Source organism: Camponotus vicinus, unplaced genomic scaffold (assembly GCF_025532165.1).
Source record: "Camponotus vicinus isolate PSW18456_S1 unplaced genomic scaffold, iyCamVici1.0 SCAF_4, whole genome shotgun sequence".
In the NCBI taxonomy this organism is placed as follows: Eukaryota; Metazoa; Arthropoda; class Insecta; order Hymenoptera; family Formicidae; genus Camponotus; species Camponotus vicinus.
In genome coordinates, this window is record NW_028141976.1 from 16,724,441 (window position 1) to 16,743,731 (window position 19,291).

Below are 19,291 nucleotides of genomic sequence, written 5' to 3' on the forward strand. Positions count from 1 at the left end.
TATAATTTTACGGATAAAACAAAGTATTATACTGCCAAAGATTTTAAAATTTCTCGGAACCGAATACGAGAGTGTATCGTCGTACGCAGCGATATATCAACACTCGTGAGTTGAAGGGTCAAGGTTTGATCGGATCGACCGGTCACGAATTCGGGACTTACCTTGAGTCGCTCGCTGCAACAGGGCATGGCAGCGAAGATATCGTAACTGTACATGGTACCGAGGACCAGGCTCGAACCATCCCACGGTTGGGTACAGAAACGACAACGTACAGGCTGCCCGCCGCTGCCCTCCAAACAACTCATGCACACGGCTGACAAAAATTGTGTGCGACCTTCGACCTTCACCTGGAACGAAACACCAAAGAACCGGACATGCCATCGTAATCTTACAACACCATATGCAGCATGTTGCGGTTAGATCGCGGATCAGAAGCACGACAAAAAATAAATCGCCTGACGACGATAACGACGACTTTAGTCATTTTTCTCGCAAAATTTTGCCAGTTAAATTTATAATCGATCAATTAATTGCTAATAAATAATTAGAAAAAATATATTTGTTCTTGATATGGATAGGTGCATCTGCTATTAATCTGCTCTGAACAATAAGAGAAATTTTTGAGAAAGATTTGAGAGAGATATTCAACAAAACAGACTTAATCAACATTTTGTTTTAATTAAAACATTACTAATTTTTCGAGCATTTGACAAAAAATAAAACGAAATATTAAATTTCTTTTTGATAAGAAGCTAAAAATCTATATCTCTCAATAAATGATTTATTAACATTTTTATAGATATTTAATTTCTTTTAAACATTTATTTTTTCAACGAAAAATTCTGCATTTATAGAAAATTTGTGAAAATCGGAAGTGAAACACACACATACCTCAGCACAAGCGGGCGAATGTTGTCTGGGTGACAAGAAGAATGTTCCATCCACCAACGGATACCTATCAAAGACTAACATGGCAGCGCGACAAAGAACGCATGTGACTCTTGACCACTGCAAAGCAGCCAATGTCGACAAGATGAAGCATCTGGTGTCATCGTTGCCATGATTGCCCTCATCTTCCATCTAAAATCAAATTATTAAGAAATATATTATTATATATAATTACGTTTTTTTCTTGTTATAATATATCAATGTGATTATGCACATAAAAATCGTAGAAATATTTATCTTTCTCGACATTTTTCGATGAAAATAAAAAATATCAGATTTTTCTTCGAGGCTTCTAATTATAGATTTAAATTCGAAGATTAAAATATCGAGTCGAGCAAGAGATTCTGGGATAGCTTGGGCGGAAACGATAACCGATAACATCATATTTCTTCGTCCGTTTCCAGTCTGCAGGGGTGCGAGAGTGACGATAATTTGAATGCAGAATTTCTGGTGGCTCGTACGCGCGTGCAAAGTAATAACATCGGCGAAATCAACGAGGCTCGCCGCTTTCTGGTCATTAAAGAGTTTCGCGAAACGTTCGCCGGGAGGAGAAAAGGACGCGGGTCCTGATACTGCGGTTGTAAAAAGACCGACGACGAAGGCGGCGGTGAGGGTGGAAAATCCGAAGAATGCAGCGGCATGGATCTCGATAGCGAATAAACTGCAAAGGCGGTAGCTCCAAAGCGCTATAAAGATTTTCGCAACGAGCAGCAAGGGTGAGCAGCTGGAAAAAAGACGTAGCAGTGAAACGCGTTTTACCTGAATCAAGGCACTAAAGGGCCAAAGCATAGAACGTAACGGTGAAGACTGAATGGAAGTTTCGGAGAACGCGCGTTGAAGGTTCTCATAAGAAGCCACGGAAAAAGGGCAACAAGGGGGCAAAACGAGGTACTTCCGAAAGATGCTTCAGCGAATCTTAACGCAGTCTCGGGAAAGTCCGCTAAAACTAAAAGCAAAAGCAAAAGTTGAGCTAGTGGAGAGTATATATAGTGAAAGAACTGAGAAGAGAAACGAAAATGGCGGCAAGAAAAAAAGCACAAAGTCTATAGTCAGAATAAATGCTGCAAAAAGGAGATTGAAGGAAGCTAAAAGCATTAAAAGTACGATGGTGAAAAAATAGAAATGTGCGTTTTTGTGCGATGGAAAACAAATCAGCAAATGTTTAATTTTCAGTAAATAAACAGTAATTTCGCTTTGCGAAAAAGAAAGAATAAAATGAGAGAAAATACAAGTGAATAAAAAAAACTTGAATCTGCATATCCATAATTATAATATATTAATGAGGCTAGCTTTTTATAATTAATAAAGAAGATGTAGTCATCTTATAATTGAATATAACAGCGACAAAATCATATATCAAATAATCGTGCTTTCAATTTATTTTTTAATCTAAATATCAAGATTTCGAAAGATTGAGAAAAATTTTTCATATCTTATTTCAAAGGCCAAGGCCAAGGCCAAGTTGGCTTTATTCTCGTCGATACGTGACGTCCTGTTCATCTGTAAGATTCCCCGAAGATGAAAGTATATTTCCAGATTGTGAAGAGGTCTTCGAGTACTTAGAGTGACCGCTCGAGGGGCACAATCGTGTACGGTGGAGAGAATAAAAAAAAAAAGAGAATGTACGAACGACGAAATAAACGAAAGGAAAGAGACAAAAAGGAAAAAATATCGAGCCTCGTCCGACCAATGTATTCGAGGATTCGAGAAGAGAGCGCGAGTCCTTGACGCATCCTCGGATGCTTAAGAGAACTGTATGGACCACGTAGGTACATCCATTTATCCGTCCATCTCATCGGGAAGATTCAGAGCCAGTGTCGAAAAAATAAATTGAATTGGTACGTCGCGAGTTGTTCGCATGCGAGTTCGTCGAGAAACATTCCAAGTTTTTACGACTTCGATTAAAGGACCCAGTGTTGTGCAACGTTGATACGATACAATACACTTCCTGCGATTTTACGACTCTATCGAGCCTGGGCGCGAAATACGTTAGATGAAATATACAGGAGTTACCTTCGAGATGATGAAGAAACTTATTCGAAGATTGTACCCCATGCAGACCTAGCTCAATAAAATATTTTATCAATTATGCAAAACATAAGATTATATTTATTCTACAATTATAATGATTAATTATTGATATTTGCATAATTGCAGATTTATGCCGTAATTACACACATATATATTTATTATTTTAAACAAATCCAAAACACGATTAATTCGTAATTTAATTTTAATACAAGTTATTAACACGCTTTCTTTAATTACAATTTTAAAACATTTTTGGCAATCGAAATTTAACAAGATAAAGCTAGTTGTAAAAGATTCGGCAAATGTAGAAAAATTTTCAATGATCGCGACAATATTGGCGAAAGGTTAGCGAACTCGGATAATTCCAACGAGCCTGTCTAAAAATCGAAGAAAAGAAAAGGCACCGGGGAATGACAGGGGTGGATCGTAAATCGTAGTGTACCGTAAAGGGACTTACACCGGCGGCGTCGCGGATTATCGAAATTCAATAATGCGGGACGATACAAATAAATGGAAAAAAAATCTATCTTGTCGCTGCCGTACGCTCGACGGTGCAAAATAATAAAGAACTGATGTTAGTGAGAGGCTGCAAGATCATATCTTCCCTTTTATTACTTGGCCCAACTTTCCATCGATTGCGATATAATAAGATCCTTGAAAGAGGATTACTCGATGAAAGCAAACTTGAGAGAGAAACTTGAAATTGCACATCTTATATAATCTGACATTTCGTAATTCTTGAATTAAAATTTTCTCTTACTCCAACTAATCAAAAATAAACGTGAATATCGGTCTACTTGCGCGGGCAATGACGGCTTATTAATTAAAGCAAAAGTACGTTAGAAAGTTATACCATAAATTCTGCCGAAGGATATTTCATACCCTCGACACGAGATCTTATAAACCGAATTAAAAGTCTGAAATGATTTCTATCGAAGTGAAGGATCGTGAATTCAACTTTACCGCACAAAGATAAAAGAAGGAAGAGAGGAGAAGGAGACGTATTCGGTGCTAAAACCGCTTGACTTCATTTTATGTACATTGTGCCGAGGAGACGATCTTCTTGGAGGCAAAGGGAGTAGAAAAGAAAAAAAGCAAGGAGGGAGATGGCATAAGGGATGCAGAAAAAAGGTACCACTGGGGATTTTTTAGGGTTCCTAAGGACGCCCTTATTTAGAGCCTTTAACATCAGCGCGGACTTGGCCATAGGACGCGAGACGATAAAAGGTATATAGGCGAGCGTAAAATTCGTTACGATCGAACTTCGCCTACTTCCGTTACCATCCTAAAGAAGGAAAAAAGTAATTACTTACGAGAGACAAAAGAGAAAGAAAGAAAATGTGAGAGGCACTCTTTGATTCTACAATCTCTATTTTACTTTATGACAATAAACTTTACTCTAGTGGAAAAAGCTCTCAATATTTGTACTGCTTTTCAAAAAATTTAGTATAATATTGGCATTACATTAAACAAGAATTATTTATAAAATTAAGATATTAAAATTCGTGATCAAATATTAATTTCTTCTTGAAGTAAAAATATTTATTATGTTATAATTGTTATAATAGTTACATATTAATTTATTGTAATTTATTTTGTAATTATATTGAATTATAACTAATAATTCAAATTTATACAATTAACATTGTCGAAAATTTATTTTCTATTAATTCAATATTTATTTCTTCGCAACAAGAACACTTTTGGTCGCTTTAATTTATCTGATCTATTTAAGAAAAAGTCGAAGTATTTTGAAAGCTTCTTGCTCTTTAAAAACATTATCCAGCTAAAACAGACTATTAACCCGGAATCCAGCAACGTTCTAAAAACGTTCGGGAAGTGAGTACGCTCGTTGCATTCGCATTTAACGCGAATACGAGCTAGCAAAACGAGCCTTCTTACTTTCTTTGAAAGCATTGAACCGACTTGAAATAGTTAGATGGTCTACAAAACCTATTTACGAACGGTATGATAAAGTAAGAAAGAGAAATGGTTTTATTTACCTAATCTTTACAGAAATTCTGAATTGTCTAATTATCTCAGTGATAAAATTTCCCAATTCATTATATTCATTATAATCATTAATCACAATTAAATATTTTTAAATATTCATTATTTTTTGCTTAAAAGAATATAAGCTTTATATTTTATTAATTAGATAAAAATTGTAAAAAAAATTATTAAAATTAATATAAATTATTGAATTTTCTAATAAAATTATATTTCACGTATATATAAATTTTTTATATATAATAAATTGTATTAAAATATGTATTAAAATTGTAATAAAATATTAAATAAAATATTAGTTGCAATTTTATAATCTATACTGTTGAATAATATAGAAGAAAAGATCCTAAATATATTCAATATAATCCACGTATTAGCTTGTAAAAATTTATAAGCCTAAAAACAATGTAATATTGTAGTAATTCCGCCATGCGAAATTAGTAACGCCATAAATTCCAGTTCCGAATGATGAGAGCTGATCCGGAGGCTCAGAAAAGTTAAATGGAAAATAGAAAGTCGGAGATCTCTCTCGCGGAAACAAAGGGATTACTTAGTAGGACTCTATGTATTACAGCCGGAACAAAGGCTTCGCGAAAGATTCTCCGCGCATTCTCTTCGACATGGAAGGGTGCGGCGGCCTGGAGCGATAACAACTTTTCGCTCAAAGTTCTTCGCTTCTCCAACGAGGGATACCAACTCCGTGTCTTTTTCCATGCAAGTGACCCACTGTTGGTACCGGAAAGATGGGCCGAACAAAGAGATCCAAGTCGTGCTGCTCCTTCTAGCGTAAAAATAATCAATGGCGTGTCTCCGAGACTTCATTTCCAGAAGTCTTGTGACGATAATAGCCTTTTTTTAATGGGCCTCCCTCTCGATCCGATTATTTCTTCTTCGTATAATCGAAAATTTGGAAGTCTTTAATTCTACATTTCTTTATTTGGCTTCTAGTTGCAACATTCAATTGTAGTTACAAAACTCGATCACGCAACTGGATTAACTAAAAGCTAGAAATTTGATGATTCAATAACGTCCTCGTATTCTCCGATATGACGTCTAAGCGGATGCTATTAAAGTAAGACCGATAATACGACTTTTCTCCTCAAAGTTTCCTCGTCTCGAGAAAGCATCCTCTCCTTTTCTTTTCCCTGCACCCTCTAGGGAATCGTAGCGGCATCTCTGTCGATGCAAGTGACCCACTGGCATTCAGGAGAGATTCGAACAAAGAGACCCTCCTCTCCCGACTCGTGCTTCTTCTCGCGTGAAAATAATCGATGACGCTATCCGGACACTCCGCTGTTCTCCTTACTTTTCCTTTCTCCGGCTGACTTCGCTTTCCCCTTTGAAGTAAAGGGAGGTCGGTCGCCATCACACGGGAAAAACAGAAGGGGGACCAGACAGATATCGGGGCCGAACAACGCTCGACGGAACTTCCTGAGTGAAATTGCGGTCCCTAATATTATTGACAATTGATACGACACACGCCTCGTGGCGCTCCTAGAATTTTATCGGGACCCTCCTCGCGAGAGAAATTGCCTTTCTTCTCGGATAGTCTCGTTCTGTCATGATGGTATTTCAGGGAAATATTGTGGATATCACGCAATACAATACATTCATTGCGAAAGAAATGTATATGTTAAGTGTGCATTACGTAAAACATTATATAAACAATTTAAAACATTAACATACAGCTATAATTTATAGATTATATCAGATCAATTCCTGTAGAATAGAATTTTCTTAGATTTCTTGTACTAATGAAAAAATTAAAATAGAAAGCCTCGTTAACAATAGAAGGCCTTTGGGTGTTCTTTGAATTGGAAAGAGAAAATAATAATTAAATATATAATTGTAATTAAGCATATAGTAATTTCTCCCTAGTTTTACTTTTTCATGTGAATTTTGATGGCAAAGTAATACAAGATAAAAAAATATGTAAAAATGCAACCTTTACAATATTTTTCTCTTCAGTAATATTCTATTTTATTTTGTTCCAATTAAGTTGCTTATTTTCTGCTGCGTGATAGATCGATTATGTAATTGCTGTTATAAAGAAAAAAGAAAAGATTGCGATAAATTGGACAACATTCTAAATGCACACAATTTTATAACAACTGCAAGGAGTAATATTAAATAATTCATTTAAAAAATAACAATGCAGATGTAGAGAAAACGCAATGCTTTTTTTAGCATTCCCGTCTTGTTGCCACTCGCGTATGTTATCAGATTTGTGATGCAGCCACGTCACGTATTCTCCCCCGGTGCATTAATTATTTATCATTCGGGGTGAATTTACTCGTTGGCGGTAGTACAATGTCGGTATATATAGTCTGCGATACGTCGCGTGTTCGCTTTAGCAATGAAAAAATTACGGCTTTAATCGAAATCTGTAACAGGTATTTTTCGATTCTCGACAACCGCAGTTGCGGACAAAGCATGACCAAATATCTGTGTGAAAAAAACTCGGAAAATAATACGAATCATGGCATACGAAAGGAGCTTTTCGAAAAATTCACGTATTAAAACGGCAGAAATTGCACAAGCTAGCGAAATATTTTGCAGAAATGATTGTAAAAAATAAAAACTCTAAAAGCTTCATTTTTTTTTTATAAAGTAGTCCGATTAGATTTTGATAGCCCTATCGACGAGACACCTTCTATTGTAATACTGTCGTCGATAAGTTCAGAAGGGAGACAGTGGAGCTTTCAGTTGCCCTTTTGTTCGGAGTCGACAAAGAATAGGATACGCGACACATACGTGCGTATTCGTATCCATGCGTGTGTAAAGGTTTTCATGCATATCGCGAGGGAATCAATAAGCGCGTGCGAGTCGCTGTATACCTTGTCGAAAAAAGCCCTTCGCGATTCGCAGAAGATAACTGCCGATGGGCGAGCTCCCCTTACGGATTATAGGCGGAATTAAAATGGGAGACGTAAGCCAGATGAAAAGTCCTTTTTCCGCATGCGTTGACTCTCGGCTTCGTTTATTCGCGAGCTGACGGAACTCACAGATTCAAAATTTGACAGGAGAGTCAAATCCGAAGCCGTACACATTGCGAACAGACACATTGTCACATTCGCATTCCCTACCTACAGTTTTGATAATCATCTAGAACGTATTAAAGAGGCACAGTGAGGGTTTCGAATTATGATAGAGCCATTTCAATGCCATCTGTATCATTTGAGCTACTGCAAAATTATTTTTATCGTCCTCATATATGTATAAATATTTAAATTTCTGAGCTTACAAATAAAATTTATACAAATGCAAGTCTACAGAAATTTTACAAATTATTTCATAACATTGAATTATTCAAGATAATTAAATTTGAGAACTAATTAATTTACAAAATTAATATTCTTTGCAATAAAAGCTTATAAAATTTATATTAACGATTTAGAAAAGCGATTGCTTTTGTCTGCATAAAGTCTTTTAAGTATTCCAGCTTTGAGGGCTTCAAGCTACATAATTAAAATGTGAAACACTCCAATGAGTCTTCTTGTTCGAATAAGTAAGTTAGTGGAAAAACGTTTGTTAACGAAACAAACATTAACGAGATGAAGGCTAATGAAAATTTTGAGATAAAATGAAGATGCTGCTGTATTATTTCGAATTTAATATCTAGAGGATCGCTTGGTTGGTGATTCACTGATCTGTGAGAGCGAGGGAGGATGACCCCAAGTTTCGTTTGGAAACAAAAACGGGATGATGTTCAAAGCGCTTCTGCCTCACCGCAGTCTGGGTTTTAATTATAGAATCGAAAAATTAATTTGGATATGAAAGACACTCTCTCTCTTTCTCTCTCTCTCTCCCCCTCTGTTTCGCCAGGCACGTAAAATGAAAAACCATGAAATGCTGGCTCAAGAACACTTTCGCTTCTTTCGCGACTGTAATGCGTAAGATAAAAGAAGAAAAAAAGAAGATTCCTGTCTCGGTCGCAGAACACGATTTTACCTTTATCTGCATATTTTATCGATCGGCAATAATGACGATGACTCCAAGTTATGACTAATAAATTAGTATAAAAGCGCGTGCAGACACGTCAAGGGCGTTATAAATTCTGCCGTTTTATCCGATTACACGATTACACATCGCGACCGATATACACTTCGCTCGCGCGAAGGGCAAGAAATTAAGACTAGCTCCTCTCGCGCCAAAGGCGACTTCTTTCTTGCCGGGGATGCACTAAAACAACGATCAACGTAAATTCATACGACAGATTCTCGCCCAAGGCGAACCACCCTAACCGTGACTATCCATAAAAATCTCTGTCCCTTCCACTAAAGGAGATTGCAACGACGTTCAGCGGTACCAGACACGACTATATATCACGTCCCGTCCCACTATACCTCGTTCCGCTTCACTATATGTCCGACACGCACGCACGCACTCACGCACACACGCGCACAGATCGTCTCAAAACGAATCGACGACGTCTACAGCGCGTACATCCAAATTACTGCAGTTACGTCAAACGATTTGTATCCTTCAACTCGAGAGAGAAACGTCATTTTCGAATATCATTCTGGATATAATTCCAATCGAGAGAGGAGAATATTAAACTCACACCATATAATTCGATAAATTTTAAATCCTTAAACATTTTTATCCGCTTTCAAAAATAATGTTTCATGGCATATAAATTTTAAGCTCCATTTGTTATAATTTTTTATCATGTTATCTCTGATACACTTGGTTCAAAAGCTACAAAGAACATTTATAAATATGATTGCATGTCCAATAATAAGCGTCTCGACTAATAAATTAAATTCGTTATTCATGAAAGAGGATCTCTTTTGGTACATCCTGTAGAACCGCGTCAGGATCTGACGCAGAGGAGGGAGAGAGACGGACGACTCTTCCAGTCCGTATAAATCAGCCATGCGTCGCCGAAGAGGTTAAGAGGCTGGGTTCTTGCCATGTACACTGTACATGTCTGATCCAACAGTGCTAAAGGTCGAATCCACGGGACTAAGATAAGAGACGGACGGGGTTGTTTCATCCCCGCCGCACGTTCTCAAGGAAGAAGACGGCGGGAGGGGGCAAGAGGAAACAGACGCCCCTTCTGAAATTTATCGCATTGCGTCGTTGGCGCAGTTATGCGAAGTTTCCTCGCGGCAGGAGGCGCTTGTCATCGACCGTCTCCATCGTCGTCGGGTACTTTGTTTTACCATCCCGCGTCCTTTGTTCTTTCATAAGAAGCCTCATCATCATTCCATTGGATACGACAACAGCAACGTTCCCTCTTTCGTTCATTAAAGCCGAAGATATCGGTTTTTCGATTTCAAAATATTTTTATGTAACGTAATAATTTGATTGCAATGTGTTCATAATAAAATAAGAAAAAGAGAGATCGAATGTCAAGCCACTGATTATCAGGGAATAATATTACCTATACGATATTAATTGGATGTAACTTTGTTGCAGGAATCATTAAATGTGACTCTGTGTACGTTTCAGAATTAAGTAAAGTTTACTACTGTTGCAATTTCCATTCTGATTATATTAAATGATTTAGCTATACAGAATTGTTCTTGCGTTAATAAGATTGCGAGCAAACGTAACAGAATCGTGTTTATGATTGTCTGCTGGATATAAATGCCGAAGCCGATTCATATACTAACTTTTAATTTAATTGTTTAATTGATGTTCTGATATGAAATACGAAGCGTAGGACAGAAATGTAAATTTAGTGCCTAGTAAAGAAACGTACAGATATTAAGTAATGCAATAAATAATGGAATAAATTCGAGAAAAACTGTAAAACAATATAGTACTAATTTATGACAGGAAAAAATATAATTAAAGAATTTTAAAAAATAAAAAAAAATAAAATATAAAAATAAGATATTATAATAAAAATAAAATATATTAAATTCCATTAGAGGATTTTACGGTTTATTTTATTTTGAAGAAAATCCAATCCATTGCCTTGATACTACACGACGCGTGTTCGTCCAAAAACTATCGAGAGGAAGACGAGTATCATCCTCGAGGTCCTCCAAACTCCTCTTCGTAAGCCTAATGTGCCCAACCGACTGGGAGGAGAAAATGGAAGGCACAACTTAAGTGTCTCTCAGAATGAAGCCAGACAGGGCCGCGTTCAAAGCACCTGAATACATTGAAACACAGAACGCCTCGTCTATCAAAATATCACTCAAATAGTTGGACTATCCCTATACATTAGATGTAAAAAGAAAATACGTATATATATATTTTCATATTTAATATTATTTAATTATATATAAATGCTTTTTACATTTTATATGTTTCACTTTTCCTACTTTATTTTAGATTCGTAAAACTTTCCGAAACCGACTCCGCGACACTCATCCCGGCCCTGAAGCAAGAACGTCCTCCTAGGCACGAGCGAGGGCTTTCGAGGAAATTGTGGTCCGAGCCTCGCGTAGTAAGCACAGACTGCGAAGCAATCGTCCTAATTGCTGGCCGACTACTCGAATGCGAAGTTAATCATTCCAGACGGACGCGTTGCTTCGTGGCGATTCGTCGAGTTGCCACTATAGAACGAACCGATTTAGGTAATACATCTTGATTACTTCTGCTTCCCGTAAAGCTACCATGATATAAGAAAAAATAACTCGAGAACAAAACTTTGTAATATCCTTCTTGGATCGATAAAATTAATTTTTCACGTGTATCAAATTTATATCACACGTTCGATTATCAGTAGAAGGAATTTAATTTACTTTAATCTTAGTATTTTTATTGATATATTTCTTCACATTCTCGATTTTCCGCAAGAAGGTCGCGCTGAAATAACCTGAAATGCTTAAAAGCAAAATGTGTATAATAATTAATCTCCTAGAGGACTTTCCCTCTGGAAGATCAAGTATTTCATCGTGTGACGAGAATAAAGAACGCTTTCGCGAGATCAAACGATCCGGGCTGCTCGTTGACAAGTCAAAGCACGCGCAAATATGCGAGACATCTTCTCCGTCATGCCGTAATTTTGTGCACTTGACATTAGATACTAATTGCGAGGACACTTAGCGCGCCACGCGCCGTGCGAAATTGGAAGGAAAATTATAAATAACGACACGCGGCCTCGCGTGCATCCCGATAATGTAAAGGAGGCGTGGAAACGCGATTCCGACCCTCTCGCCGGGACCCCACGAGACTGCCTAATTACTCGTTTAAGATAAGATTTTCATCAAACCTTTAGCGAACGGTGTGATTAACGGCGCCCTTAAAGAGCCGAACGACACGGGGACGAAATCACTTCCACGATTTAGGGGTGGCACGCTTAATTCGCTCGCTACGCCATCCGAATACCGTCTCGCCGAAACAAGTGTCGATAAAATCCGCGACGAAGGAAAAATCCCATAACCATTGTAAATCGTATGAAAAATGCACGACAAATTTTTCTCCGCGATAAAATTACGGGCACGTCTCGATATGATTGCACATATAAATAATGAATATTGATAAATGGAAATAAGAAATCTCTCTCCCGCGAGAGGAGTAAAATGATCAACAATGTTCCAACTCGACCCCTCTTCGTCTGCGCGCCAGTAAATTCAGATCTCATAGCGTATCATTTATAATTTAGAATGAACAAATTGCTGCGTTGCGCCATCTTTCCGATGTAAACGCGTTACTGCCCACGGCATGTTTATTTCCGGTGGGATTCGCGCGCGCGAGCAGCCTCGCGGAACCCCTCGTCTGTCAAAAATTCTTATCGCGTGAATAAGTAAGAACGACACACCGGGTAGGGCAATCCTCCGGGCAACTTCGTGCTTCCATTAACGCGCGCGAGGAGTTATGTCGCCCTCTTTCGCACTTTCGTCGTCAAAATAACGCGAGGGAATGCGTTCGCTATTTCGCGCCTGATTTCGCGAGAATGTAACTGTTAGATAAAAATTATATTACAGCCATTTAAGCCGTCACGCGACAAAATTAAACCTTTCTCGAATTAACTCGAAATGTGATATACGATGTTCCTTGATTTTGCAATTTATCTCAATCTGAGTACTTTATAAATTAAATATTAAGAATGTCTAGTTAGATTTTTTTCTAAAATCTTGTATATACGAGAATTGAATAAAAATAATCTACATCTTATAACTTCTTTCTTTTTCTTCCTTCTAATTTTCATAACGTGAATAAATCTTTGCTCTGACTCTTAAATATTTTTCTCGCTGTTAATACTTGTTGCAAATAAGTATAAAAATAATTTTAACGCTACAAGTTCAACACAATGACGAGGTTTTGAAAGATGAAGGGAAATGGGACGGGGGAGAACACGAAAGCAAGTTCGCTTTGTCCGATTCGATGAAAGAAGTCGAAGAGGGAACCATTTTGTCGTCCACTTGAAACGAAATTCTCCGGGAGGGTCGCGACCCTTCAAAAACGAAACGAGCGAATGTGGGCTAACGAGATTCACGTTCAGATGCCCAAACACAGTTGGCAATTTCCTCGAGTGATCGGTTCCTGATTACGGGGCGTGTTCTATCCCCAAAGTAACGCGTCGAACCTGTCCTTCCCACGAGCTGCATCGCGGGGGTCGGCTGGTCCCGATAGCCTTGTTCAACGAATCCGCGTCAGAGTTCGAGCGCACTCTTCATCCGAGAATCGTGCCTTTCCGCGATAGTGATTTTATCGTAACGCTTTCATCACCGACCACTCTAAACGTTCTTTATCGCAATTTCGATTTCCCGCACACACGATAACATTCATCTCGTTCGATCAAGTTTTATCGCGCTCAATTGATGAAAAATCTCCGCTGAGATCAAAAGAAAATATTTCAGCTTTGCAAAACGGCGAGAAAATCAAAATAGAAAGTAGTTTCAATTCAATTAAAAGGCAGTTTCAAAGATTCTAATATATTTGCATTTTTATAAATCAATTCTTTATAATATCCGTCGTTAAATCACATGTAATTTTTAATTGTTATCCGTGAATAATAATAAATCGATTCTCGTGAAAGAATTATTTTATAAAATTTGCAGGCACCATAAAAATAAATAAAATATTCCTCAATGATCCTAGAATCATTCGAAAGCGCAAACATATGATCAATGGCACTGACGTTATTTCGGAGTCACATCTTGTCGCATCAGCTTTCACTGAGCGTCGTTCAAACGAAACGGACATGATTACCGGCAAACGACAGGCAGGTTCAACGCACTGTCTAGCTCTAGCCTAGCCTATCTCGCGATTAAAATTCCGCACGATTATTCGAGACTTCCTCCAATGAATATCGCACCCGCAAGGTCATTGCATATTCTCCTCAAAGCGACCAAAGAATTCCTTTAGCTATCCCAGCCGCGTGCATTTCCATGGAAATGGGAAAGAGCAACGTCTGATAAAACTTTTTTTCTTCGTTTATGTCGAATAAAAGTAACACAGCGTTATATAAGATATCGTCGCCACATCTACAGCGTGTATCTAAGACACTTTTTTCTTTACTCATATTTTTCTATAAAACTTACATAAGTAAAAATGGAACGAAATAATCTTATCAGAGTTAATTTTATATTAAAAAGATTAAAAACTTTTAACATTGGAATAGGTGATCGATAGAAACGATCTAATTTATAAGTAATAAAAACAACATGGACAATATTATTTGTATCCATAAAAATCAATAAATTATAATATTAATTAAAATAATTTTTTTAATGTAAAACCATTATATAATTATAATTATAATTTAAAGTTTTCTTATATCCAAGGGCAATTGTATTACTGCACTTCAATGAAAGATACAATATAAAAAATATAGCTTACAAAAAAAATTTGAAAAGCATCGATATAAATAACCAATCCGGATGTGCATTTTATTGGAACGTCTAGAATATATACGATTTGCGTGTACACGATCGGAAAAAATATATGACGACAAAAAACAAATCGGACATGTTCATTGAAGCAACGTTGCGATCATTTCTTGCGCATGACGGGTACGTTAATCCGCAGTAATTAGCAGCACTTGTTTTTTTTACTGACCGCAAAATGGATACTCTCGACACATCGTTCCCATGCATCATGATATATCGTGTCCTTGTCCTACTCGTGTAAAGGATATCTTCCGATCGCGGAAAATATGGAATATATGGCGCGAGAAAGAATTATGGTTTTCCAGAGTTTTGGCGAATGTATATTCTAAAAACGAAAATCCTTATACTCGATTATCACAAGAAAAGATGCATGAATTTAATGCATCACGGTAGTTAACAATTATATAATATTTAACGCGATATCCGGTAAACTATATCGATGTTCATATAATTATCTCTCTCTTTCTCTGTTTTCAATACTGTTAAGATAAATCTACGAAGCACATATAATATACAGACACGCGATAATTACATTTCTAATAATCAGGTAGCGTCTGAGTTACGCAAATTTAACTTCGAACCGGTTCGCGTCCTTCTGGGTCTGTCTCAAAGTAATTTGCAAAATGAATAAATGACGAACGACAGGCTGCCTTGCAGCGGTAACACTTATAATCATTATTTATCTCTTATGATTAATGATCCAGATAAATCGAAATAAAGGTAGAATAATGAAAGGATCTTCGATATTCATTTCACGTTACTTTGAAAAAATTAGTTATTACAATGTAAACAGCTTTGAAAATTCAAACATTCAAAGCGTCTGTCTAATTAAAGCTCACAGCGTGACACCGCTTGTCCTCGTTTCAAGATATTGATATACGAGCGCCCAAGAGGGGCCGAGGTTTTGCCCGTATGTAACGTACATCAATATGTTCTGGCTATAAATTATGAAATTCAGATAAACGTTCGACATCGTGAATTATCGTGAAAACGATAAGTTACAAAGTCGCGTGCATCCATTCGCGGATGCAAGTAGTAATTCGCGATAATGTTAAATGAAACTCTTGCGATACGTGGATGACGTATTGCAGGTGAGGCGAGGAAGGCTGCTAGCGATAAACCGTTAAATTACCGGATTCTATGCCGCCACCTACGATTATGCTATTTAGTTATATCCCGACGTGGAAAGTGTAAATCGCGACACGATATAAACCGTAGGATGATTATACAACGCGCGATTTGCGTGCATGATCGTAAATCGTGGCACGGATAACTGTATTTTACAGGGTCTCGCAGCGGCTAAGTAACACCCGACAAAGTCGGAGTCATACGGTGTGTGCATCTGCCAAATATTTAGCAAATGCAAATCCACTGCACTTTCACGGATTTAGCGTGTTATTACACGCATCTGTTGCATTGTCACGCGTTACACATCCCTCACATAATATGATCATTTTATATGATACAATGTGTGCCTTAGTTTATTAACGGAGAAATATTTGACGAATAAACCAAGTTGTCTGGAAGCGACTTAATCTCCTAAAGTGATGTAACTTTACAGTCACACATGTTATATTTGCCGTCTTCGTTGCATAGTATTGTCAGAAGGAAGACAATCGCTAATAATGGGTTTTCCAGGAATTGCAATTAAAAATAATAAAAAAATATACTTTACAAATAGCTCAAAATGAAAAAAGATTTTACCATTTTTGGCATCTAACGATGACACTATTGTTTCTCTCTATCAATCATTAAAAATATTAATAATATTTCCCATTTATAAGGGTTCCATTTTCTAAATTTTATTTCTTATTTAAAAATTGTGAAAATATTTCAAGATATTAATAAAGAAATTTATTTTGATAACAAAATAATATTTAAATTGACACAAGAAAAATATCAATAACTATTAGTAAAATTTTATATTAGATTAATATTGATATAAACCGTTTAACTTATACGTATTAAAATAATAAAATAAAAATTATAATTAAATATGAATAAGAAAATTCTGTGAATAATTTTATAGAAAATAAAAAAGATACATATACATATATGTGACAAACCATGAAGCTAGGAGATTCTGGACGAGAGCGAGACAGTAGTCTCAATTATCAAATCTAGATACAGCTCATAGATCTGTCAATTATCGCGACAACGAGCAGGCCAACTGTTACGTAATCGTCGCTCGTATCCACCCGCTTCGTTACAGATATAGCAGCGATATACGTGTATATATGTACATATATATGTGTGTATGTATGTGTGTGTATGTACATATATATGTATGTATATATATAGACGCGAGGCTAACGCACTCTAATCTAGTCTCTATAGATAGAGGCCCCTCAATGCCATTCAGTGCACGTATGCAGCGCTCGCGCCCGCGTGCAATGCACCGCCGTGAACCGCGGACCTTCGACGACGCGCGAGAGAGAGCCCGGCTTGCGTTATGTATGCAATTACTTACTCGGAGTCCGTGAGACGAGAACGGTGCGACGAGTGACGGCGAGCTACCGAGAGAAGTTTAATCGAGTGAAAACGTCGCGGCGGGTCTCTCCCGAGCTGGCTCTTAACGAGTATTGTAAATCACGGTTTGGGCGATTGATTCTCGTGTCGATCGCGATGTCCTTATGTAGAATAAAAGTGTCTTTTTTTAACCATATGACATCGTTCCACTTCTCCCTTTGCGTGCTCGATCTAAATTATATGCATCTTAGATTTTTCATATCGATATCAAATACATGCTTGTGTTTTTAAAAATTCTTTTATTGAATTATTTATTTATTCATAAGAAAATATGTCATTATATGTCATGTCCAACACAAAAAGCAGGAAAAAATAAAACTGTCAAGTGAGAAGAAATTATCGCGAGCTAATAATAAATTTTAATGCATGCATAGCGGAGTGTTTCATCAAGAGCGAAAAGCCTTGAGTACGTCTTTATCGCATGCATCAGCTGATGCATAAAACCGTACGCGTGTGAATGGAAGTATACCGATTAATATTACGAGTTAATTAGCGGTTGTTCGCTATAAATATCGTGTACGCTATAAAAACTGCGAATATATGTAAACAATAATCTAATTAAAAAGTACCAAGACGTTCATTGACGGATGCGCAGAAATACGCGTCGTAAATCGTGCAATTACCACCGGCCAACCTTCTAACTTGACCTTAAATAATTCTAATTCCCCCCCAAGAAAGACATAAAATGCCGAGTAGTTCTCTTCCTGGCCAAACCAGAATAGGGCTGATTCGTGCTATCGAGCACTCGTTCGATTCCCCGGAGTCTTTTTCATTATTTCCAGTCGAAGGGCAGCCCGGTACTTCACTGGGAATCCAATCGCGCGAGATTGTTCCAGTAATGCGAACCTTAATGATCATGCTCTAACGAGCCAGGCAACGTCGAGAGACATCGTCAACGAGATTCCTGATTACCAATCGATATGCAAAATGAGCATGAGACCAATAGGTCGGATACCATTGGTTATCGTATAATATATCGTGATATTTATATGCATTTATTTTTATATCCCGGTAAAAAATCAATTAAATTGAAAATCTCCAAGTCATTAAAATATTGTGTTGTTTATATTTTTATTTCCTAAATTTCTTAATATTTTCAATTGACGCTTAATATAAATTTATCTCATTAGAAAACTTCTTACGCTATTGAGAAAAGTCATTCTCGAGAACAAATTTTGCGCTATTCATAATTGGATAATCGTCGAATTTTTTGCCGAGTAAACGTAATCTATGGCAAATCGTGCAAAAGCCGACCCCGTACTTCGCACTCGCGCACGAGGTGAGAAAGGGAGAGACAGCAAGGTGGAAAAGAACACGAGCGCAGATGTCGTCTGCGGATTATCATTAAAATACATCTTGCTCGTGTCGACAAGACCTAGCTCGCCTCCCTTCGGCTTATTTATCCGCGTTTATGCTGTCCGCCGTTGCGACGGATAAGTAGGAATTAAATATTCATTCGTCGGGATACGCCCCAGTCGTCGAAGGAGAGCGAGCGAGAAAGGAAAAGGATAACAACGAAAAAAAGGAGACGTCACGAAAAAAATAGAGAGAGAAAGGAAGAACAATGAAGAGAAGAGAAATATGGACCGATTTGTTCAACTCAATTTAAACGAAAAATATTCCGCCAAGAGTACTCTGCGTCTTAAAAACTAGAACTAGACAAGAAAACCCTCTACTTTCTCTCTTCCTGTTTTTTTTTTCCACGCCCAGCCCAGAAGTTTCCCCCTCCCGTCATGTTCATAACGTTACACGTCATGGTGACGTCGCCGTGTATTATTCACAGCTGATCTACGGAGACCGCGACTGCGAGAAGTTGAACGCCCCGTCCATAAAAGTGTCTCGAAGTTTGAATGGAAAAAGATAGCGCGTCAAAGGCTATATAGAAATTGGAAATCTGCCGATCGCGTCGCGAAATTGGTTCTGCAAATATAAATATTATATTTTTTCTCAATAAAAAAAGGATATTGCAAGATTTT

The 19,291-nt window shown here is 37.3% G+C and overlaps 1 protein-coding gene across 1 annotated transcript in view; it reads right to left on the reverse strand.

Moving 5' to 3' along the window:
* Positions 1-19,291, reverse strand: part of LOC145970838 (headcase protein-like) — a 164,977-nt gene that overhangs the window by 20,377 nt on the left and 125,309 nt on the right. Inside the window, exons 3-4 of the mRNA XM_083097843.1 lie at positions 892-1,080; positions 162-347 (exon numbers count right to left, since the gene is read on the reverse strand). Of these exons, the coding sequence (XP_082953969.1) occupies positions 162-347; positions 892-1,080 (375 nt within the window). The remainder of the gene's footprint in view (positions 1-161; positions 348-891; positions 1,081-19,291) is intronic.